Here is a 24,756-nt window from a genome sequence, read left to right on the forward strand (position 1 = left end):
TAGGGTTAGTCAATCAATTTACAGTAAGATTTTACCCGCTACATGTTCAATAGCGCTTGCATTACAATACACTTTTCGCCCATAATTTAACCCTTTCATGCATAGTGGTCACAGTTATTCTACAGCTGTTCTCTTGTATATTCATGGATTTTATTGTTTTAGTTCCATATCAGCCAACACAGTGGACACTAGTGCATCATCCCATACATTATAATTCATACCCTTACTGTAACTGTGCTGTTCTCGATAAACCTGATCTGCACTAACATGTTTAAGTATAAATCAGTTGCTTCTTATTGTTAATAGACTGTAATTAACCATTCTTCTTAACCCCTTCATGCATAGTGGTCACTACAGTGGACAGTTACTCTACAGCTTTACTCTTGTATTTTCATGGGTTTTGTTGTTTTAGTTCCATATCAGCCAACACAGTGGACACTTATGCACCATCTCACACACTGCAATTCATACCATTACTGTAACTTTGCTGTTCTTGATTGGTTCTTGAGTGGAAATCAATTGTTAATTGTTATTTTGTGCATATTATCTCCATGAAGTGAGTAATAACTAGTGTTAGAATATGTTAAAATGTGAGAAAATATCAGATTAGCTGCATTAAATATGTTTTTATTTCACTGTTTTCATATCATTTTCTGATATTGGGTTTTAAATACTTGTTTCTTTGCTTCAAAAATATAATGCATAGTGTAGTTGAGTGGACATTTTTGTAAATCCATGAAAAAAAAAAAAAATCAATTGTACTGTTTTTTTCATGCCCAAAGAGGAATAAAAACACTCAAAAAAAAAAAAAAACAAAACTTAAGGTTCTCATAATTTATGCATGAAAGGGTTAAAAAAAAAAGTTTTTTTTTTTTTTTTTTTGCTTATTATCTCCATAAAGTGAGTAATAACTAATATTAGAGTATGTTAAAATGTGACAAAACATCAGATTAGCAGCATTAAAAACATTTATTTCATAGTTTTCACACAGTGTATCAGTAAATACATGTTTCTTGGCTTCAAAAATTAAATGCATGATGTCCAGCTGAGTGGATATTTTTGCAACTCAATGAAAAAAAGGTTCATAAAAAATTTTTTCGATTGCATTTTTTTTTCATGCCTAAAGAGGAATAAAAACACTCAGGAAGAATAACTTGATTAGGGTCAAAACACAGTATTCAAAATCTATCTGAAGTGACATTTTAGAGACAATTTGACCCACACTTTTACTTTTAAATTCAGTTTTGCTTTAGTTGGACCAGAAGGGATTATCCAAAACAAGGAGCTACTTTATATTGAAATAAATGTCGGAATGGCAATCAATTAAAGTTCGCTCTCTGATGGAACATTACTGTGTTTTGACCCATTAAGGTTCTCATTATTCATGCATGAAAGGGTTAATGTTCAATTGAAAAAAAAAACAAAAAAACACGAAGACTGCAAGAACTTAAGGCAGTGGTTCCCAACCTTTTTCGGCTCGTTACCCCATTTTAACATCACAAATTTCTGGCGACCCCAGACATTCAAAATGGAGACTTTTTTTGCTAAATTAATTTGTTTTTGATCATTTAATAGCTTGCTATACTATGTTACAAATACACGTTAAAGGGCTTTAAATGGAGCACTGCAAAAATCTAAATCTTACAGAGTGTATTTTTCTCATTTCTAGTCCAAATATCTCATCGCACTTAAAATAAGATGTAATCACCTAAAGAGTAACTTGTAAGTGAGATGTAAGAACTTATTTTTAGACACTTTGATCTTGAAAACCTTATTTCAAGAAATCTGAGCAAGATCATTTTCACTTGTTGCACTGGCAGATTTTTTTAGCTGGAATTAAGCACAAAAAAAAAAAAAATCTTGAATTAAGCAAAAAAAAAAAAAAGCCAATGGAACAAGTGAAAATTATCTTAAGATTTCTTGAAATAAGATTTTCTAGATCTATTGTCTAAAAATAAGTTCTTACATCTCACTGAAAAGTTCCTCTTCAGGTGATTATGTCTTATTTTAAATGTGATGAAATATTTTGTGATTGAGTTCAGAACTTTGTTTCGCAACTAGTTTAAAGGGCTTTAAATGGAACACTGCAAAAAATATCTCATCGCAATTAAAATAAGATGTAATCACCTAAAGAGTAACTTGTAAATGAGATGTAAGAACTTATTTTTAGACACTTTGATCTTGAAAATCTTATTTCAAGAAATCTTATCAAGATCATTTTCACTTGTTCAATTGGCAGATTTTGTAGCTTGAATTAAGCAAAAAAAAAAAAAAAAAAATCTTGAATTAAGCAAAAAAAAATCTTGAATTTAAGCAAAAAAATATCTGCCAGTGGAACATGTGAAAATCTTGGTAAGATTTCTTGAAATAAGATTTTCTAGATCTATTGTCTAAAAATCAGTTCTTATATCTCACTGAAAAGTTACTCTTCAGGTGATTATGTCTTATTTTAAGTATGATGAGATATTTTGTGATTGAGTTCAGAACTTTGTTTCGCAACTAGTTTAAAGGGCTTTAAATGGAGCACTGCAAAAAATATCTCATCGCACTTAAAATAAGACGTAATCACTTAAAGAGTAACTTGTAAATGAGATGTAAGAACTTATTTTTAGACACTTTGATCTTGAAAACCTTATTTCAAGAAATCTTATCAAGATCGTTTTCACTTGTTCCATTGGCAGATTTTTTAGCTGAAATTTAGCACCAAAAAAAAATCTTGAATTAAGCAAAAAAAAAATCTTGAATTTAGAAAAAAAAAATGCCAACGGAACAAGTGAAAATGATCTTGTTAAGATTTCTTGAAATAAGATTTTCTAGATCTATTGTCTAAAAATCAGTTCTTATATCTCACTGAAAAGTTACTCTTCAGGTGATTATGTCTTATTTTAAGTATGATGAGATATTTTGTGATTGAGTTCAGAACTTTGTTTCACAACTAGTTTAAAGGGCTTTAAATGGAACACTGCAAAAAATATCTCATCGCAATTAAAATAAGATGTAATCACCTAAAGAGTAACTTGTAAATGAGATGTAAGAACTTATTTTTAGACACTTTGATCTTGAAAATCTTATTTCAAGAAATCTTATCAAGATCATTTTCACTTGTTCAATTGGCAGATTTTGTAGCTTGAATTAAGCAAAAAAAAAAAAAAAAAAATCTTGAATTAAGCAAAAAAAAATCTTGAATTTAAGCAAAAAAAATATCTGCCAGTGGAACGTGAAAATCTTGGTAAGATTTCTTGAAATAAGATTTTCTAGATCTATCATCTAAAAATCAGTTCTTATATCTCACTGAAAAGTTACTCTTCAGGTGATTTTGTCTTATTTTAAGTGTGATGAGATATTTTGTCATTGAGTTCAGGACTTTGTTTCGCAACTAGTTTAAAGGGCTTTAAATGGAGCACTGCAAAAAATATCTCATCGCACTTAAAATAAGACGTAATCACCTAAAGAGTAACTTGTAAATGAGATGTAAGAACTTATTTTTAGACACTTTGATCTTGAAAACCTTCTTTCAAGAAATCTTATCAAGATCGTTTTCACTTGTTCCATTGGCAGATTTTTTTAGCTGAAATTTAGCACCAAAAAAAAATCTTGAATTAAGCAAAAAAAAATCTTGAATTTAGCAAAAAAAAAATGCCAACGGAACAAGTGAAAATGATCTTGTTAAGATTTCTTGAAATAAGATTTTCTAGATCTATCATCTAAAAATCAGTTCTTATATCTCACTGAAAAGTTACTCTTCAGGTGATTATGTCTTATTTTAAGTGTGATGAGATATTTTGTGATTGAGTTCAGAACTTTGTTTCGCAACTCGTTTAAAGGGCTTTAAATGGAACACTGCAAAAAATATCTCATCGCAATTAAAATAAGATGTAATCACCTAAAGAGTAACTTGTAAATGAGATGTAAGAACTTATTTTTAGACACTTTGATCTTGAAAACCTTATTTCAAGAAATCTTATCAAGATCATTTTCACTTGTTCAATTGGCAGATTTTGTAGCTTGAATTAAGCAAAAAAAAAAAAAAAATCTTGAATTTAAGCAAAAAAAATATCTGCCAGTGGAACATGTGAAAATCTTGGTAAGATTTCTTGAAATAAGATTTTCTAGATCTATTGTCTAAAAATCAGTTCTTATATCTCACTGAAAAGTTACTCTTCAGGTGATTTTGTCTTATTTTAAGTGTGATGAGATATTTTGTCATTGAGTTCAGGACTTTGTTTCGCAACTAGTTTAAAGGGCTTTAAATGGAGCACTGCAAAAAATATCTCATCGCACTTAAAATAAGACGTAATCACCTAAAGAGTAACTTGTAAATGAGATGTAAGAACTTATTTTTAGACACTTTGATCTTGAAAACCTTATTTCAAGAAATCTTATCAAGATCGTTTTCACTTGTTCCATTGGCAGATTTTTTTAGCTGAAATTTAGCACCAAAAAAAAATCTTGAATTAAGCAAAAAAAAATCTTGAATTTAGCAAAAAAAATATGCCAACGGAACAAGTGAAAATGATCTTGTTAAGATTTCTTGAAATAAGATTTTCTAGATCTATTGTCTAAAAATCAGTTCTTATATCTCACTGAAAAGTTACTCTTCAGGTGATTATGTCTTATTTTAAGTGTGATGAGATATTTTGTGATTGAGTTCAGAACTTTGTTTCGCAACTCGTTTAAAGGGCTTTAAATGGAGCAATGCAAAAGATTATTTTCACTTGTTCCACTGGCAGATTTTTTAGCTGGAATTAAGCAAAAAAAATTAAAAATCTTGAATTAAGCAAAATAAAATCTTGAATTTAGCAAAAATAAATAAATAAATAAATAAAAATCTGCCAATGGAACAAGTGAAAATGATCTTGTTAAGATTTCTTGAAATAAGATTTTCCACATCTATTGTCTGAAAATAAGTTCTTATATCTCACTGAAAAGTTCCTCTTTAGGTGATTATGTCTTATTTTAAGTGTGATGAGATATTTTGCCTACAAATGACAAAAATACACTTGGTAAGATTTTGATTTTTTCCAGCGTAATGTTCTAAAACTGATGTTCTACCTGTGCATCTCTGTAAAAATGGTTTATGTCATTTAACACATTACATTTCTGTGACATCGTAACATTGTAAGGTAAGATACAGTAGAGTTTAGAAGTAACTTGCACAACACTGGTCCTAAATAGATTCATCTGGTGTAATATAAGCCTAGACAGCAGTGACACACATGAAATAAAACACTAACGCCGCAGCGTCGGCAGTGGAGAACGCAATGAAGAAGAGAAATATGCAATTAAAAATAGCAAAGACCAATTTCAGTTTCTCAAAGTTTTACTGGTTGAATATTCAACAAAACAAACTCGCGGAACTACTTGAATATTGTCTGCACGTAACGGCTTATCCCTTCAACCCGAGAAAAAAAAAAAAAAAAAAAAACTAAGAAGAGACCAAGGGAGGGGGGGGGGAGAAAAAAATGTAGTCACACTCAGATCCTTTTGCTACCTTTCAAGGGATGAAATGTCCACTCAAATATTCTATTACTCCAAAACTACCCATTGTGTTCCCTGAGCTTTTGTCTGACCCTTCAGATTTAAAGTACTCTTAAAAGAATAAAGAAGGAGAATCATATTCATAATCATAATCTCCCCAATCACCATGGCGGAGCTCATTACCAGACCTTTCTGTGTTCCTCACAGTGTCTCCCTCAGCCACCGTCTAAATGCTAATCTGCCTGACATTGTTTGCCGCCATGTAATCTTTATAATGGCTTTTTAATTTGCCGTGGAATAGCGGCTCTTTAGAAGACCAAAAAATTGCTTTCCTCCCTCCATTTTGCCCCCACCCGTTCCCCTCCTGGTTTCTCCATACATGCCTTCCTGCAGCCTGTCCTCCAATGCACCTAACCTTGGCTTCTTTCCCTCATTTCTCCCAAGGACTAGCTATAGCTCCTGGAGTCTATCAGCTCTGATGCTCCATAATGGTCTATCGATTCTGACCCATGACCCTGCGAGCGCGACAGCAGGAGCAAAAAAAAAAAACTAGAACTCCTCCAAAGTCTCTTTCTTCACAGCGTGACAGCACTGGGTTAAAACGGCATTGATGACTTGTTGTGCAAACTTGAACCTTTCTTTCCCTCCAGGGACCAGTAAATTGACTCTAGCTTCATGGCAGCGCAGTGGTGAGTGCAACAGCCAGACAGTGGTCGGGCTATCAGTGGTAAACTGATTGCCGGTTCTTCGGATTATCATGAGAAGCGCTGCATGTCTTTGAATCCTAAAGCTCGGTCTAGAACCCATTAGCAGCCCGTGAAATAGGCTGACAACAAAAAAAAACCCCGAGCTTGATTGATCCCGGAGTCCGACGCTGAAGCAGCCACCAGCTCTGATGAAGAGTAAAGCTGGGAGATGCACACCTTGCAGGAAGTCTGTTTTTTTTTAATTTAATTTAGTGGTAAAAGTAAGAATGTTTCCTAAAAATACGAATGCAAGAAAAGGAAAAAATATGAATTATGATTTTTTACGTAACCTTCGAACAGTGGGATGAAATTTAATGATAAGGATTTAATGAGCGTGTTTTTGCTGAATACTTTCTGTTTCACTTTTCCTCCGCGCAAAAATTACATGAAAAGTCATTCTCCAGCGTTGTTACAGATAGTATAGGGGATTTAATATTTTCCAATGATTTCTATTCAAGGGTGAAATGAGAGCCTAGACTTCTTCTCTTCTACTGGATTCATTATATACTTGAAAAACTAGACCTTAAAAAGCACAATTTAAAGGGAACAAAAATGCTGCAAATGAGGCGAGGACTGGTGGTTTTACTCCAACTCCAGCCCCGTCTCACAAATATTACAAACATATGAACTCAACTTAACTGCAAATACATTTTTACAAGTATAATGCCCTGATAACTAATCGTAATTAAAGGCGGTTATGAACAAAAATGCCAAAAGTGAACTGAAATCTCATTTGTTTACAGACGTACCATATGTTGTTGCACCAAATGAGCCAATTTAAGGCACAATATGAGATGATTAACAGAAGAGCATGAAAGTTTTAATGGTTTGATTTAAGCGATGGAAACACTGACGACACTGGTTTAGTTTAAAGGTGTAATGTGAAAGATTTCAATGGATAGAATAGAATAGAATAGAATTAGATAAGATAGAACAAAACAGAATAGTAGAATAGAATGAAATAGATTAAGACAGGAAAGAACAAAATACAATGGAACAACACAGAATAGAATAGAATAGAATAGAATAGAATAGAATAGAATAGAATAGAATAGAATAGAATAGAATAGAATAGAAAAATATATGAAAGAACAAAACAGAATAGAATGAAATAGAATAGAACAAGATAGGATAGAACAAAATAAAATTGAACAAAATAGAATTGAATAGAATAAGATAGAACAAAACAGAATAATAGAATAGAATGAAATAGATTAAGATAAGAAAGAACAAAATACAATGGAACAACACAGAAAAGAATAGAATAGAATAGAATAGAATAGAATAGAATAGAATAGAATAGAATAGAATAGAATAGAACAAAACAGAATAGAATGAAATAGAATAGAATAGAACGAGATAGGATAGAACAAAATAAAATTGAACAGAATAGAATAGAAATGAATAGAATTAGATAGAACAAAATAGAATAATATAATAGAGCAAAAGAGATTAAGATAGGACAGAACAAAATACAATGGAACAAAATACAATGGAACAAAATAGAATAGAATAGAATAGAATAGAATAGAATTAGATAGAACAAATAGAATAATATAATAGAGCAAAATAGATTAAGATAGGACAGAACAAAATACAGTGGAACAAAATAGAATAGAATAGAATAGAATAGAATAGAATAGAATAGAATAGAATAGAATAGTCATTGTACACATGATTTCAAGATTACACAATGAAATTGATGGGGGAATTCACACAGGTTCACTTAAAAATACTCAATATAATACAATAAATAAAACAACAGCAAAAGAAAATACAACGGAAAATTATAATCATAACAAAATGTTAAAAACACACAAAATCTGTCCACATCCACTCTTACTGCATATTGCACCACCATTTTCTACAATAGTTCCAAACTGACTTTCTTCTTCTTCTTCTTTTTTCTTTTTCCCTTTTATGGCAGAAGGAGTCCAGATTTAAGGAGCCTCAGTACCACCTACTATGTTTTAGCGTGAACCAGATTTAAGACTCATATAATCAAAAGTGAAGATCAGACAACCAGTAAATGTAATGTTTCTTGGAATTTTAGCAGCTACCATTGGGGAGGGTGAAGCAAAGAGTATTTAATTAAGTAAAATTTATAATCAGTACATTTAAACACTGCAAAAAATGATACACTGGACACCTATGTATAAGTATTTTATATTTAAACCATGAACTACCACTTGGACTCTAGTTAATGTGTGGTGTGTACAAAGTGATTGGGTAATTACATAGTGGAACCTTTTAATTTATTTTTTATTTATTTATTTATTTATTTATTTATTTATTGTTTGTGGCATCTTATACCTCTGTTATATGTCTCAGTATTTGTCTTTTTGTATGTTTGAAAGACTGACTATGAATAAAAATACACTGAAAAAAACAAACAAACATGAACTACCCTGCTTTTCTTTGCTAAAAGTGAACACCTACAGATGCTGAGATGTGAATCTCAAACCCTTGGATGCTGTAAAACTTCTGCCCCTTTGGGAAAAAACCTAAAATAAGTCACAGATCCGTCAATGGGAAATTACGCCTCTTCAATATATAAAATCCAGGCACAGGTGATGTTTGTAGCAAAAGATAATTGGATTGGCAATTTAGCTGTATATGAATGTAATTCCAGTGAAATGGGGTTGATTGTCGTGGCTGAGTGGCTGTGTCCCTGTAAATGCCAATCAGGATCAGATTCTTACTGTGAGTGAAGCGAGGCGGGTTGTCGTTGACATCGGTCAGCGTGACAGTGACGGACGTGGTGCCCGAGAGACCGCCCATCTGACCCACCATGTCTTTGGCCTGGATGATGAGCACGTACTGGTCCCTGGTCTCCCGGTCCATGTTGGGCAGAGCTGTTCTGATGACACCTGAAAAAGAACAGAACAGATGCTGCAGGTGACAGACACAATGGGTACGGTTACATGATGTTTTTTAAATCCGATTTATTTTTCCAAAAGAAATTAATCCGGAACTAAAGTACTTTCTCTTTTGTTTATATGGAAATGTTAAACCCGAATAAAGGTTTACATGAGAAACATTTATTCAGTTCTTGCAGCCCTTCTGTTAGCTTAGCTTAGCATAGTCACTGCATTTCCATGGTCACACGTAGCCAGTTTTTAAAGGTGATTTGTTGTCTTTTGTAAGTGATTTTCTGAAATCTGATTCTCCCTAATTATTTCTTTAGATCGGCGACTTACTGCACTCATACAATCTTGGGACTGTTGTGTTGACGGAAGTTGGAAAATCTTTTGTTGGAAGGTATGCATGCGCTAAATTAGCTTTGCTTTACCGTTTTAGCTTTGCATTAGTTTTTATTTCCCAAGATTTTATTACTGCAGTAAGTCACATGGCCATGATTTGAGCCTCAATTTGTGATCATATTGACCCCAGCGGACTAAAGTAATGATTAGGGAGAACTGAATTTCACAAATCACTCATAAAATACTACGAATCACCTTTAAAAGCCTGGCTACGTCTAACCATAGGAATGAAGCGATTATGCTAAGCTAGGTTAAGCTAAGCTAACGGAAGGGCTGTGAGAACAAGGCAATCGGTGCACTGCAGTGCAGACTGATTTGCCCACTTATCGAACTCATTAGTGCATGACAAATGAATGAATAAAAAACAAGTGGTGAACTCTTCCTTCAGGGTTTTCCAGGCTGGTAGATCCCATCAGAATAGCCCACTGGAACGGTTTGGGTTGACTAGACTGCATTGCATATTCTTCCGCCAGCGCAGAATGTGTGTGTCATCGTGACAGGACAAGACAACGAGCATGTGCAGAATGGAAGGAATAAAGTCCAAACGGAATAAAGGGTTTACATGTCCCAGGAATAATTTAGACCGGATTCAAAAGTGGATTAAACCAGTGACTTTAATGGGGTTTAAATTTAATCCGAACTTTTCTTTTTCAATTGGAATAAGGTGTTTACATGGGCATCTGAAATAGGATCTAACCTTTAATCAGATTAAACCAGGAATAAAAGTTGTCATGTAAATGCACGGACTGTATGTTTCATAAATATATTATATTCCTGCGGTTTTCAACCTGGGTTATATTTTTGGTGCTTTTTCTACTGTCAGGATGAGTGACTGAGTTCAGAACTTTGTTTCACAACTAGTTTACAGGGATTTAAACGACTCACTGCAAAAATCTAAATCTTACCAAGTGTATTTTTTCTCATTTTAGTCCAAATATCTCATCACACGTAAAATAAGACATAATCACCTAAATAGTAACTTTTCAGTGAGATGTAAGAACTTATTTTTAGACAATAGATCTTGAAAATTTTATTTCAAGAAATCTTACTAAGGTAATTTTCACTTGTTCCACTGGCAGATTATTTTTGCTTGAATTAAGCAAAAAAATCTTGAATTTAGCATTTAGCAACATTTGAATTCCAGGCGAACCCATGTGGGGTCCTGACCCCAAGGTTGAAAAACACTGGGTAAAGGTATTAAAAGCAGATTTGTAAATTCAAGACTTTTAAGACCTTTTAAGACCCTGTGGGAACCCTGTGAAGTAGGGATGCAAATTATCAATTAAATCATTAATTATTAGTTGGTTGACCTTATTGATCGATTAACGATTAATTGAGAAGTGGCGATTTTCCTGAAAACCTGAAATTCTTTTTTTAATACAGTCTATAAGAATAAAAGCTAAATATTGTTTATATACTTCATGAAAAAAGCATCTCATATTCCATAATGACTGATTTATTGAACCACTGGATACAGTCAGTGTTTCCTGTGGAATTCATCTGTTGCTGTGACGGTCTGTAATGGGGGGGTACACGTGCATGCGTTTCGTCAGTGGGGTGGGGTTACTCGGCCGCGCATGCGCAGTTTGGCCGAGGGATGCGTGCGTGTTGGATGGTAACCACGTGTGTGCGTCGCTTTCCATCCTACTTCTAATACTATGGGGGTACGTGGCAGTGATTTCCGTGCCCCCGCAGAAGTAAAAGTGAAAGTTTTCGCTCATTTATCTTTTCCCTACCTCCTGAAGCTTCACAAACTTTATTTGAGGGGGCAGGACGTTTGCCTTGGACTATTATATATTATACATATGTATAACAAGTCACCCCCCCACACACACACACTTTCCCCTGCTTTTTCCTGTGTCCACCGGGGTGACTGCAGGACAAAATGTTCGACATCCCTGTGTCCCAAATCAGGAGCCTGGAGGATATTTTCAACTTCTGTCTCACTGACTGTGGACTAGACCAACCTCCAGGGAAAACGCTCTGATCCGATACCGACCCTACATTTGTGCGTGCATTTATTCGGGGATGCATCGCAGCCCACGGCTGGTCTGTGTTTGGCTCCACCATGTCCCTAAAGACATTCTAACTCATCAACGCCATGATCCGGTTCGATAACCGGCAGCCTTTGAACAGGTGTGGATGGGCGGAAAGGGAGAATTAGCCGACAATTAATAATTTAATTGAGCAAATTCTTATCGACAATTAATCGATAGTTAATTGTTAATTGTTTACATCCCTACTGTGAAGTGCTCTGACAGAGGGCATAAATATATACTCAGTGCCAATGAAAACGCAACACTTGAAGATTCTTATAATTGTTTAAATCGATGAGGATTTTTATTCCATAAGCTCTTTGGAATTAATCATAGGCCATTTCTATACAGTAAAAATAAAAAATCACATCCAAATTTGTTGACAAAAAATAAGGATAAAGAAAGAAACTCAAGGACCCCCAAAACCAAAAGTCCCGGAGGTGCTGCAGCTCAATGTAGCGATCCTGCTGTGGTGTGGTCACATGTGTTTGTCCAGGGCGAGGTCTGTCTGCAGTTGAGCCAGTTTCTTCATGCCTCTGTTGCATCCTGACTATGGTGGACACATTGCATCCAAAACGGCGCTCCACCTGCCGAGCGGAGATTCCGGCCTCCAGGAGCCCCATAGCATGGCATCTTTGGTCATGTGTCAGTCTGGGCATCGCTGAGTTATTGCAAATGATTTTGGTGCTTTTCAGCTTGCCTTTATACAGGGTGAGTCAGAAAAAACGCTCTTTCCATTTAAAGAAATTGTACTGCTAAAACGGAAACACTGATTTTCCTTTTGACCATACAGTCATATTGATGTGGTTATTGAGCATGTCTGGTGATGTAGTCATAGATTTATTGCATTGCATAAGAGAGAGAAGGTCCATTGTTTATTGGGCACTGAAATACCTGCCAACACAATGTATGCCACAGTGAACAAACTTGAAATTGACAACAATTACAGGAGTCGGGGCTTTGCTTTCACACTCAGGACATAGGCCTACATGACAGTGCCCAGGGAGTTTTCATCATGGCAAGACCACAGCGATTGCAGGTATTATTTCCTCATCGAGTTGTCTGTTTGGGTCAGGAGAGAGAGTGGCCACCTAGATCCCCGGACTTGACCCCCCTTGATTTTTTCTTGTGGGGGTATCTTAAAAACCGTGTGTATCAGACTGTTCCACAAACTCTTCAGGAACTCCGAAATCGCATCACGGCTGAAATCCAAGCCCTACGACGAACACGAATGGCGAGAAGAGCTGTGTTAGAGATGCGACAACGAGCACAGATTTGCATCAATCTGAATGGTAGCCAGGTTGAAGGTCGTGCCGGACGACTTCGTTGAGACAAAACATTTTGATGGCGAGTAAACATGCTGTAATGGTTGACAATTTCAATTTCATTCACGGTGGCATAAACTGTGTTGGCAGATATTTCGGTGCACAATAAACAATGGACATTCCCTCTGTTATGCTATGCCATAAATCAATGATTCAATCGCCAGACATGCTCAATAACCACATCAATATGACTGTATAATCAAAAGAAAAATAAGCATTTCCATTTCAGTGGTACAATTTCTTTAAATGGAAAGAGCGTTTTTTCTGACTCACCCTGTATACAGAACATGACCACTCCTTAACTGACCACAGTTCCTCACGTTGAGCAGTTCATTGCTGAGCAAGTCTTATAATGCAGACAAGTTCATTCAAGCGTGACAATAGCTCAACCTGTCTCAGGTTGTTAAGAAATTGTCTGGGATTATCTTATACAGGTGAAACTTAAACATATTGATGCAGCTCAGGAACAATAAAACGCATTCAAGTGTTGCGTTTTCATTGGCACTGAGTACATGAAACCTTCTGGAAACACCATCCCATCAACCCTTCATGGACTCCACTGGTGTCTCACTCTGCTTGCTTGTTTACACAACAGTAACACCTTATGACTCGTCCTAGTCCTCAAACGTGCTGTCATTCCCAATATTTCGGTGGTCTGACATGTGATGAGGTTAATGTTAAGACGCTGTCAGAAAATCGAGCCCATGCAAAAGGACATTTAAGCTGTCAGGGAAGGCATTATCTGCCTGTCCCCTTGTCATAATTGATCTGGATCAGACAGATATGAGAGATGTGACAACAGTGACATAAAATGACTGCCATTTGTCTGTGGGAGTGTGTGTTTGCACCTGAACAGCTAAGTGGAAGATCTAGTCTTAAACCAAAAAAAGAAAAAAAAAAAAAAAAGCCTTTAGCAAAAAATCTCTCCTTTAATGACATTTTCTAATCTCAACTTTATCTTCTGACGACTAAGATGATAATACCAAGCAAAATTAACACCACATATTTAAATGCAAAGAAAGGTGTCCTAATCCTTCAAAAGCAATCACTGTTGCTTTTCAAAGTTAATGACTTACCTCACAATGTGTTTAATTCATTAAATGGTACTTATTAAAGATTCCTACAGAACATGCAAGATTACTCATTAAGAACCTCACAAAGCCAAAGCGCAGTTTCTGAATAAATGAATCATTTTTTTAGTTGCTTTATCACATCCACAGCCTGATGAAGCTGATCAAAGAGAGGCTCCTGCATGGAGTTGGCTTCCGAAGAATTCCTTATAATCCTTTCATTTACGAAAATTTGACATGTAATAGAGGTCCACTCTCTAGAGGTATAAAAAAACCGTATTTATTGCTATTTATTGCATGAATTTTTCTTCAGCGTTGGCAAAGGCTGTGTTGTTTTGGATGCAGGGTTACTAAAAATAATGCAGATTTCCTTTAAAAGTTTATCTTATACTGAGTTGGATATCTTGTTTGAATATTCACATCATCATTTCCTCATTAATTACGCAGCAATATCAGTATTTAAGTCTACTACTATTTATATCTACTGGCTTGGAAGGCTTGTTTAATTAATTACTTTTTAATTAATGAATGCGATTTTACCTCTTAACCTTCACATCCATCAGGTCAGAGGAAAACCATCTTAAGGTTAGGGTTAATGTGAGGTTGTTTAGCTTGTGTTTCAGCCATTTATTAAACACAGAAATTACAAAATGTTCTTTTAAAATAAAGTCTAATCCACACATACTGGCCTTGCATTTCTTCTATTATAGGCCTAACCCTAAAAAAATTAGGGATCACAAAAAAAGAGGTGTTAAAAGGTTGAAGGTATGTAGTATTTCTACTTTCAGATATTTGAAAAATGACCTAAATTCTCATTAGAATGGCTAAATAAAGAAGATATACCAAAGATGCCAATATAATGGATTGTCTACATATGAACTATGTGAATTTATGACTGGCCTGATGACTTATGTGACCACTAGAGGCAGTAGTGAGTCACTCTGCCAGTCTAAGAGATAAGAAACAACCTCTAGAGCAGGGGTGTCACATTCATTTTCTTCCGGGGGACACATTCAGCCCAGTTTAATCTGAAGTGGGACGGACCAGTAAAATAATAGCATGAAGCCAATAAATAATGACAACTCCAAATTGTTTTAGTGCAAAAAAATAACATTCAATTATGCCAGTATTTACACTTCAAAACTATTCAAACAAAAAGAAAAAAATGGAATTTGTTAAGAAATGTAAGTACAATTTTATGCAAAATGTGAATTCTTGCAATTTTTCAACTGGTCTTAAAATTTTGTAAAAGCTAACATTAAATTATGGCAATTTTTACATTAACAAACTATCCAAACAAAAACTATGTGAATAACCTGAAAAAACAAAAATTTCTGAAGAAGAATAAGTGCAATTTTTACAATATTATACCTCGACTTATCATTTATACATATTACATTACATTACATTACAGATCAGATCTACAAAGACACAAAACATTTAGTAACAGGCAGAATATTGTTAAAATTGCACTTAATTTTCTTCAGACATTTCAGGTTGTTCATATTTGTTCAGGCTATTCACATTTTATTGTTAAAGGACACTTTCTTAATGTAAATATTTTCATAATTTAATGGTTTTTACACTAAATCAAAGACAAAAAATTGATGTTGTCATTATTTATAGGTTATTATGATATTATTTTTGAGTTTGATACCCTAACTTGCACTTTGCAAATTCATCCCGCGGGTCGGATTGGAACCTTTGGCAGGCTGGTTTTGGCCCCCGGGCCGCATGTTTGACACCTATGCTCTAGGGTCAAATTAAAGCTAGAAGCTATTGTTTTCACCACTGGTCACAGCTCTAAATTAAAATAATAGGAGTTGATACTGACATCACAGTGTTTCTTCTACATGGGTGAGTTTGATTATGAAGCTTGTGAAGGTATAAAGTTATTAAGAAGAAGAATCTATATTCTGTCAGTTTATAGATCACACACGTGGACATGCACCACACACTGAAACTGACCTTCTACATTTAACCCAGCACTAGAACATGCAGGAACACACCACACACTGCAGACGAGGAGCTGGGGGCTTGCCGAATCGGGCACCCAGGGAGCAAATGGGGGGTTAAATGCCTTGCTCAAGGGCACATCAGTCAAAAAATCCAGCCAAAAACCAGTCTGGGGAATCAAACCAGTAACCCTTCAGTCACAAGCTAACTCTCCAGCCTCCTGAGATGTTATTATCTTTGATAAGTTGCCATTTGTTGACCCACGGTTCAGACTAAACTGTGACAGACTGACTCATATGTATAATCTGTATACATGTCTATATATAAATGATTATGTGTGTACATATATGTGTATAGGTGTATGTATGAGTACCTACCCTACACTGTAAAAAAAAATCCTGTTGTTTTTATAGAAAAAAACTGGCAGCTGTGGTTTCCAGAACAATACTGTAAAAAACACATCCAACTGTAAACATATTTACAGAGTAACATGTAGATGTAACATTTTAAACATGTAGATTTAACACTGGATTTAAATGGTAAATGGACTGCACTTATTAAGCACATTTTCTCCACCTTCATGGTGTCCAAAGCACTTTCCAAAACCACCAGGTCCAACTGGGAACAATTCAGGGTTCAGTGTCTTCCATGGACACTTTGACATATGGACAGTCAGAGCCAGGATTCGAACCACCAACCCTTTGGTTATTGGACGAGCCGCTCTACCAACTCTACCAACCCATTCATTAACAAGTTTAAAATGTTACATTGTCAGATGTTTACTTCTTTATATAACTTTTCTATTTAAAAAAAAAAAAAAAAAGCAAATACGCTGTTATTTCAACATTATGGTCTTTGCAATTTAAGTGGCACCACAAAATGTTTTTCAATTCAGTTTTATTTTCTATAAACAATAGAAAAACATCATTTCTACATACAAATCTGGTTTTGTTCACATACTCTTCCTGTAAAAACTACAGCTATATTTGATTTAATCATTGACACAAAAATCTTTTCAAATAAACAACTTTGCATTGTATTGTCACTTACAGTTTTTTTATGTTGCAATTTTACAACTTTTTGGTGTTAATTCTACAGTTATTTTTTATAGTGTATCCAACCTGTGACACAAACAGCATGTGCATCAGCTGTAAATAGTATTTATAGATTTTTTGGATTTGTCTTTATTTTGATTTTGCTCTTTTTTGCTCATTTGATGCTACACATCTGGAATTTCCCCTTGTGGGACTAATGAAGGAAAATCTTATCATATCTTTATTTGTTTGATATCAAACAGACAGGGGCGCCAATGGGGGGGCGTAAACAAGACAAATTCATGGGTCCACAGGAGGGGGTCCAATGGATACAGGTTAGAAGTTGTAAAAATTTTGTGTAAGATCTGCTGTATAATAGAAGCAAAGAAGTCGGGAATCAGACGTTAAAAGCATGTTAAGCTAGTCATACATAACATCATTTACGCTATCGACAAGGTACTGAATTTTATGAATGGGCCCACAATGTTTAGCCTTCATGGGGCCCCAAAATTGGTAGTGGCGCCCCTGCAAACAAATCATTATTTCAGCTATTGTCAACACAAACCGAACAAAAAAATGGAGGATTAATTGTTTTACTGGGGCTGATTTCTATCTAAAAATATAGCTAAGCTAACAGAGCTATAATATAAGCTATCAGCTCAAACAACACATACACATTATAAGACATAGTGTTATTTCTATCAACTGTGAAAGTAACTGGCAATGAGTTTTTGTTTTGAACCACGCCCCACTAACGGCAATATGAGTCTACCAAGGTTAATAATAGTTTTGGATTTTTCATTATAGTTTAGTTTTATTTAGTTTTGACTCTTTTTTCTCTAATTCAGTTAGTTTGAATTAGTTTTTAGAGCAGGTTTGCTAGTTTTTATTAGTTTTCGTTATTTTGTAAATGCTTAGTTTTAGTTTAGTTTTAGTTTTTTTTTTTTTATATATCTTTTATCTTTTTCGCAGTCGAATTCAAATAAATCCCAGTCTGCATGTTTCCAGGTAGAGTGGGGATCAGAAGACGACCAAACGACAAGTGACAAGAAGTGACGGACCGTTAAATACAGGGTGACACAAAAAAACGGGAACTTTTTAACAATCCAATAAAACAAAGAGTGATGGAAGAAAAATATTTTATTCATAGTAATTGAAACCTTAAAACATGCCATTTAAGAAACAATGATGGAATTTTCATTTTTTTAAAATTACTTCCTGTAGATGGCGTCCTCCTGTACGAATGCATTCTTGAAATCTGCTGTTGAGATTCCTCATCGACCGCTGCAACATCTCAGCTGGGATACTGTGAATTTCATCCTGAATTCTCTGTTTTAACTCATCCAGAGTTCTTGGTTGAGTTGTGTACGCTTTACTCTTGAGATAGCCCCACAAGAAAAAATCACAAACGGACAAATCTGGCGATCTGGGGGCCAGGAGTACGAACACTTCTTGATCGTCCTGTTGGTTTCTTCTTTAGGGCAGATCCAGTCTCTTCAAAGTTATTAATCCAACATTTTATCGCGTGTTTCGATGGAACAGCACCATGACGTCCTAAGTTGTAAAAACGTCGGAACTCCCTCTGCACAGCTGTCAAACTATCACCGTTTTTCTAAAACATTTTTATGGCTAACGCACGCTGTCGCCCGTTCCACTGATCCATGGTTACTAAAATGGGGGTGTGTTTACTTGCTCAAGGTCACTGTCTCGCAGTGCTGCCACTTGCTCATGTCTGCCAATGCGCACTTCAAAAATTCCCGTTTTTTTGGGTCACCCTGTATCATATGGTATCAGCAGCTAAAATTGCTTGAGGGAAATAAATCAATTTCACATCAATCCGACATTGACAAAGATGAAAACGAAGGGAATTTTATCCAGAATTTTTATATATTTTAGTTAGTTTTGTAAACACACAATACAGTTTCAGTTACTTATTGTTCTTTTCTTTTGATTATAGTTTTGATTTATTTCAGTTAACGAAAATGTTTTTACAATTCTAGTTTTTGTCATTTTGTTAGTTTTCGTTAACGATAACAGCCTTGGAGTCGACTGGCGCCCCCCTGCTCACCTCAGTATGTGCTGAGTGATTTCTAATGTTGTGATGTACAACTAGTCACTGACGCATCCATTCCCATGCACGACGACTACAACTCTGACCTCAGATCACATGGGACGACCCGCTGAATTTAAGCATATTACTAAGCGGAGGAAAAGACCCCCCACCCCCACCGCACATGTGCTCACCCCCAGTGTCCGCGCCCCCCCAGTTAACTTCCACTGTGTTAGAACAAGAAAACATGATACTCCCACAGATGTCTGTAAGCGATAAGCTTTATATTTTATTTAGATTCATCGGTGGGTTTGCTAGTCCTAAGTGTGTTCTGATAAACAACTTCCCCTGCTGTCGAGTCGATACCACAACCCCTTTAAGGTAAATGCACAACTCACATAAACATACAGCTGACATAAATCTATTTCTTGCTTCAGCCTCAGCTAGAACTCCCTTATATTCAAAGTCTGAAGGACAGACGCGCCAACACACACTCTTTCTTTCTTTCTTTTTCTTTCTCCGACACACAGAATTTGTAATTAAACTCCGTGCAGAAACAAAAGGACAGAGGATAAGTAAATCAAGAAAAGTGGCTCAAGACTTGAGGAGAAAAATGAAGATGCCTTTTGACCATCAATACCGACTATACTTGAAAATAAACAATTCCATTAAGTGTTTAATTTTCTCTGTCTGCCATCCTTTATTAATGTCATTACAGTCCCTCTGGCTGAAAACTGTTATTGGCTGCTCTAACTAAATGGCTCGGTTAGCTAAATTATAGTGAGCTGTCCACTTCTTGTACCAAAGTCCCTGCCAGTGGGTTTACAATGGGATGATAGTGGTCAATAAAGCAATAATCCTTTGCTGCTGCTGCTGCTGCTGCTGCTGTACAAGACATGCCATTTCAGTGCCGCATCAAATAATGAACAGTGTGTTGTTGTTGTCATACAGCTCTGGGAAAAAAAATAGGACGGCCTCACCCTCCTTTGGTTCAGCTTCAGTGACAAAGTCAAAACATGTCATCTATTGCTTTTTGTTAAGCCTAATGCTTTTATGCTGGGAATTTAGGCATTATGTCCTTGCCGTGGATATGCACCCATCTGCTTCCGCTTATCCCTTACATCTTTTCTCCATCCATCCATTCATCAGTTCCCCGTTGCCTCTGCTACAGTACAACTTTGTAGCCAATTAAAGAGTACTACCACTGCTCCGGTGCCTGCTGCACTGACACCTGTGAACCCTGTTTACTGAGTTGCATCAGAAAGGTTACTTCACGCCTTCAAATCCAGCAAGGCTCCCTTAATACTAGCCAGACATAAACAGAAGAAAACTTTTTCAGTTCTCCACTCCATGCGGCATCACCATAGGGACAAAAACATGCATGTCTAGACTTGAAAGAGGCATCTTTAAACATTCAGAAAAAGTAAAAAAAAAAAACAAGGAGGAAGCTGGATAATGGTTGGATTATAATAACAGCCTCGACAAATGCCTCCTAAAAGGTGAAATAAACTAGAAAAATATGTTAAGTTTGTGCAGCCAGCAGTGAGACAAATGAACGGTCCCGCTAAACCATAGATAGGCTTCACACACAATTGATATACTTATTTAATATCAGCTTTGTGTGTTGGTGCCTGAAAGATATTGGTGGTGGTTAATGATGCCATGAATCCTGATTCCAGCGTACTGCAAAAAAAAAAAAAAAAACAGAGACATGTTTCTCCTCCCGCCTGGCCAGAAGCGTACATACTTCTCACCGAGCGACACAGCTAATCCACACGGCGATGTTGCGAGGCTGTTGTTTGTCTGCTGGGTGCCACCCCTCCCTCTCCTTCTCTATCTCTGTTACCCCGTGCGGTGCTGGTGTCATTCCTGGGGAGAGGCAATGATTAAAATCCTTCTGTTGCTATCACGCCGCGGCCTCGCATCGCACCGTGACTCCTTGCCTCCGGTGCGAGCCAGACGCATCGTAGCCGTGCATTTATCTAGCTGTCTCCACGCTACTGGCGGCAGACGGGTGGGCCACGCTCCCCGCTAAAGCCCAGATACTTGACATTTGTCTTGGGAAGAGGAAATAAAAGTGTAGGCTTTGGCGGAACCCTCTGGCTCGGCGTGCGAGCCATGAGAGGTACTGATGGAGGTGATGAACACTTAAACATGAAGGGTGCAGTATGTGATTTTCACTAGCCTTAGGCGGTCCACTTATAGGGATAGATCCCGTAACACAAAAACAGGCCATACAAACAGGGAATAAACTCACCAACCTGGGTATTTATTACTGGTGACATTTAAGCATCATGTTCTAATGTTGGGACACTAAAGGTTCCCAGGGATCCAAGACTGGAAAAGGACTCCATGGTGCTACGGGACAAAGGACCCATGTGTTGCAAACATAATCTCATTGCATTGAACATGTTGTAAGAAGACGGGATCTATTAATATTAGCTGAAAGGAAGTGTGTGGGTTTTTTTCGTATATCTGCCAGTGTCTATGTGCTGTTTGTGATTAGAATTAAAAGAAAAATGCCCAGGCCTCTCTATAGTACCTGCCCGAACAGCGGGAGGCAGCCAGATTTATATGTAGCCTTCAGCTGTAATGTTCTCTATTTAGTGCAGTCGCCACAACAAGAATCTTACAGAGGAAGAACAACACACATTCTGAAAGTAGAGCGAGAAGAAAAGCGCCAAGATCTCTAAAATGGCCGTCGCTTTATCACAGGATGATCTTCGTGGTGGAAATTTCACATGATATGAGCAAGGATAAGCCCCGGCCCATTACTTTGTTTCGGTTTCATTAGATTCTCAATCCACTAGATCAGAGGAGGAACAGGAATCCGAGGCGGTCCAGCCATTCAATCACCAAGTTTCCAAAACTTGTAGATGTTTTAACCTCTGCTGTTCTAAAACTAACTCTAACTAGGGATGGGAATCGTTAAGAATTTAACAATTCCGATTCCATTATCGATTTTGCTTATCGATCCGATTCCTTATCGATTCTCATTGGGTGAGGGAATAAAAGAGTACAAATGGGTGTGTTTGCATTAACTGTATTTTATATTTCCATCTCAGTACAGAAAATATAACATATACAGTATGTACAAATAATAATAACAGATGATGCATGCCCAGTTCGGTGGGGTGGGGGGGTGGGGGCGGCAGCATGCAGTGAAAGCGAAACTTAGGATGATTTACTAATTCCTCTATTGCCGCATTTCTACTACGTGGAACCGGTTTGACTCGGCTCGGCTCGTCTCCCATTGTTGTGCACCTCATTTCCTTTTCCGTACCTTCAGAAACTTGTATTTGGGTACGACGTTTGTTGCCCGCACCGGAACTGGACCTGGGCCCGGTGTTCACTCTACCGCTACATTCACAAGTGTCACTAAGTAGCGTATCAAATATGTGACATTCCTGTAAATGAATCACATGCTGTGGACAAATGTTTGAACATATTGGAGGGATTCCACCCATTTGAAGACATGGAAGCTTTGACAGTGTTCCAAGTAAGTGGACCTGGTGTCGTCTTTTTAGACCGTTTCTGCCTCAACACCATGTTGGCTACGTTCTGACCAAAACAATGCAGCGTACGCGTAACCCGATCGCGTATGCGCAACTAAGGCAGAATCGATAAGCAGAATCGTTAAGCAGGCAGGCAAATGATTCTAAGGAATCGAGCTACTGGGAACCGGTTCTCAAAAAGAACCGGTTCTCGATTCCCATCCCTAACCTTAACCCTGTTATAAACCTAAACCATCATACATAAACCATAAACTGTCGTTTTATCATGTAGTGATGGAAATTTCACATGATATAAGCTAGGATCAGCCCTGGCCTATTACTTTATTTCAGTTTAATTAGATTCTCAATCCACTAGATCAGAGAAGGAACGGGAATCCGAGGCGGTCCAGCCCTTCGATCAAGTTTCCAAAACTTGTAAATGTTTGAACCTCTGCTGTTCCAAAACTAACCCTGTTATAAACCTAAACTAGGGTCAGGATTAGGATTTTACAGTCGAGGCCAAAGGTTTTAGTAATGACACAAATTGACTTTTTACTAAAATGTGATTTATTTGCCAGTAAAAATCTTTTGAAACCAAAAAAACAAAAAAAAAAGTCTATGTGCCTCAGTAGCATGTGGGAATGAATCTAAAAAGAAGCAGCAAAGCTTCTGAAAACTTGTGTCACTGCCAAGAGTTTTGGTGATAACTGCACAGTCTGCTCATACAGGGGTTGGACAAAATAATGGAAACACCTTCTATGATGCCACAATGTTAGGTGTTTCCATTATTTTGTCCAACCCCTGTACATTAAACCATAAAGACCCAAACATCCACTGTCGACCAAAAGCATCTACTGGTCTAAAACGGTAAATATTTGTTTTCCCACTAATCCTATCAATACATGTAAATAATTGGTGTAAAATACAGTTTGTCGTCTTTTCATGGTCATCAGATATGACCCATTTGGACATTCAGAGGCTCCGTAGTTACCATAGAAACACCGTCATCTTCTACAACATTGATTCACCAGTAAAACCCATGGAGTTGGATCAATGACAGTGGATGGAGACTCATTTTTATGTAAAGTTAATGACATTTTTTGCTTTAAAAGTCACTTTTTCTTCAGTTTTCTCTGTTTTGACTGAAATTGAATAAAAGAAAATAAATGATTTACAGTGAAAATAGCAAAATATAGAGAATAATAGCCCGCCCGCGGGCCGAAAAAATTATATTAATATTCATCTACTATAAAAATATAATAAATCAGGACAATGGATGTTTTTTTCAACTTTTGCTCAAAGTTTAGACCCTAATGTTAATAAAAGTACATCAAAAGTGTATTTTAGTGCAAACTTTAATGTTCAAACATGATTTTTAATCTTTGTGGGGTGAAATATACGCTATTAAAAATCTCCGACACGAACATTTAATTCATGCATATCATCATCAATCCAGCCAGAAAAAAAACAGGCGAGGATAAAAAATTCTAATTTCTCTTTTAGTTTGTTACAGTTTACTCAGGCATAGTAATAGATACAGTATTTTAGACAATGGGAATAGACTCTGTGAGGTCTCTAAATGTCCATAGACACCAAGAACATCCATATGAACCTTATTATTGTGAAGTAATTCCTCATTTACTTTGGGTATGTCTTTTTAGGTGTTTTTCCCCTGAAAATATGGTCAAGGTTAAACAGGTTAAGAACCTTAAAAGAAACTATTAGACTCTAAAGCAGGGGTGTCACACATGTGGCCTGGGGGCCAAAACCAGCCCACCAAAGGGTCCAATCTCACCCATGGGATGAATTTGTAAAATGCACAAATTACACTCAAGATATTAACAATCAATAATTTTTTGGGGGCCATAAAAAGCCCTACTTTTGTCTGAAATGGTTTGGATTAGTAAAATGTTACCATCATAACCTACTAATAATAACTCCAAATTTTTCCCCTTGTGTAAAGGCATAATATTGATAAAATTGCGCCTATTTTTCTCAAGAATTTTCAGGTTGTTATTGTTATTTACAGTTTTTAACCCTTGTGTGGTGTTCATATTTTTGCTCTTCAGCCAGTGTTTGTGGGTGTGGTGGACCCGCTGCATTTGTGGGTTTTTAATTCAACATTCATTCATTCAACATGTAAATAATTGGTGTAAAATACAGTTTGTTGTCTTTTCATGGTCATCAGATATGACCCATTTGGATGTTTAGAGGCTCTGTAGTTACCGTGGAAACACCATCATCTTCTACAACATTGATTCACCAGTAAAACCCATGGAGTTGGATCAATGACAGTGGATGGAG

General features: G+C 36.4%; 1 protein-coding gene across 1 annotated transcript in view; it reads right to left on the reverse strand.

Annotated features, from left to right (window-relative positions):
- LOC115411715 (cadherin-7-like) overlaps positions 1-24,756 on the reverse strand; it is a 354,822-nt gene that overhangs the window by 39,492 nt on the left and 290,574 nt on the right. Inside the window, exon 4 of the mRNA XM_030123930.1 lies at positions 8,927-9,094. Coding sequence (XP_029979790.1) covers positions 8,927-9,094 — 168 coding nt within the window. The remainder of the gene's footprint in view (positions 1-8,926; positions 9,095-24,756) is intronic.

Source organism: Sphaeramia orbicularis, chromosome 20, assembly GCF_902148855.1.
Source record: "Sphaeramia orbicularis chromosome 20, fSphaOr1.1, whole genome shotgun sequence".
Taxonomy (NCBI): Eukaryota; Metazoa; Chordata; class Actinopteri; order Kurtiformes; family Apogonidae; genus Sphaeramia; species Sphaeramia orbicularis.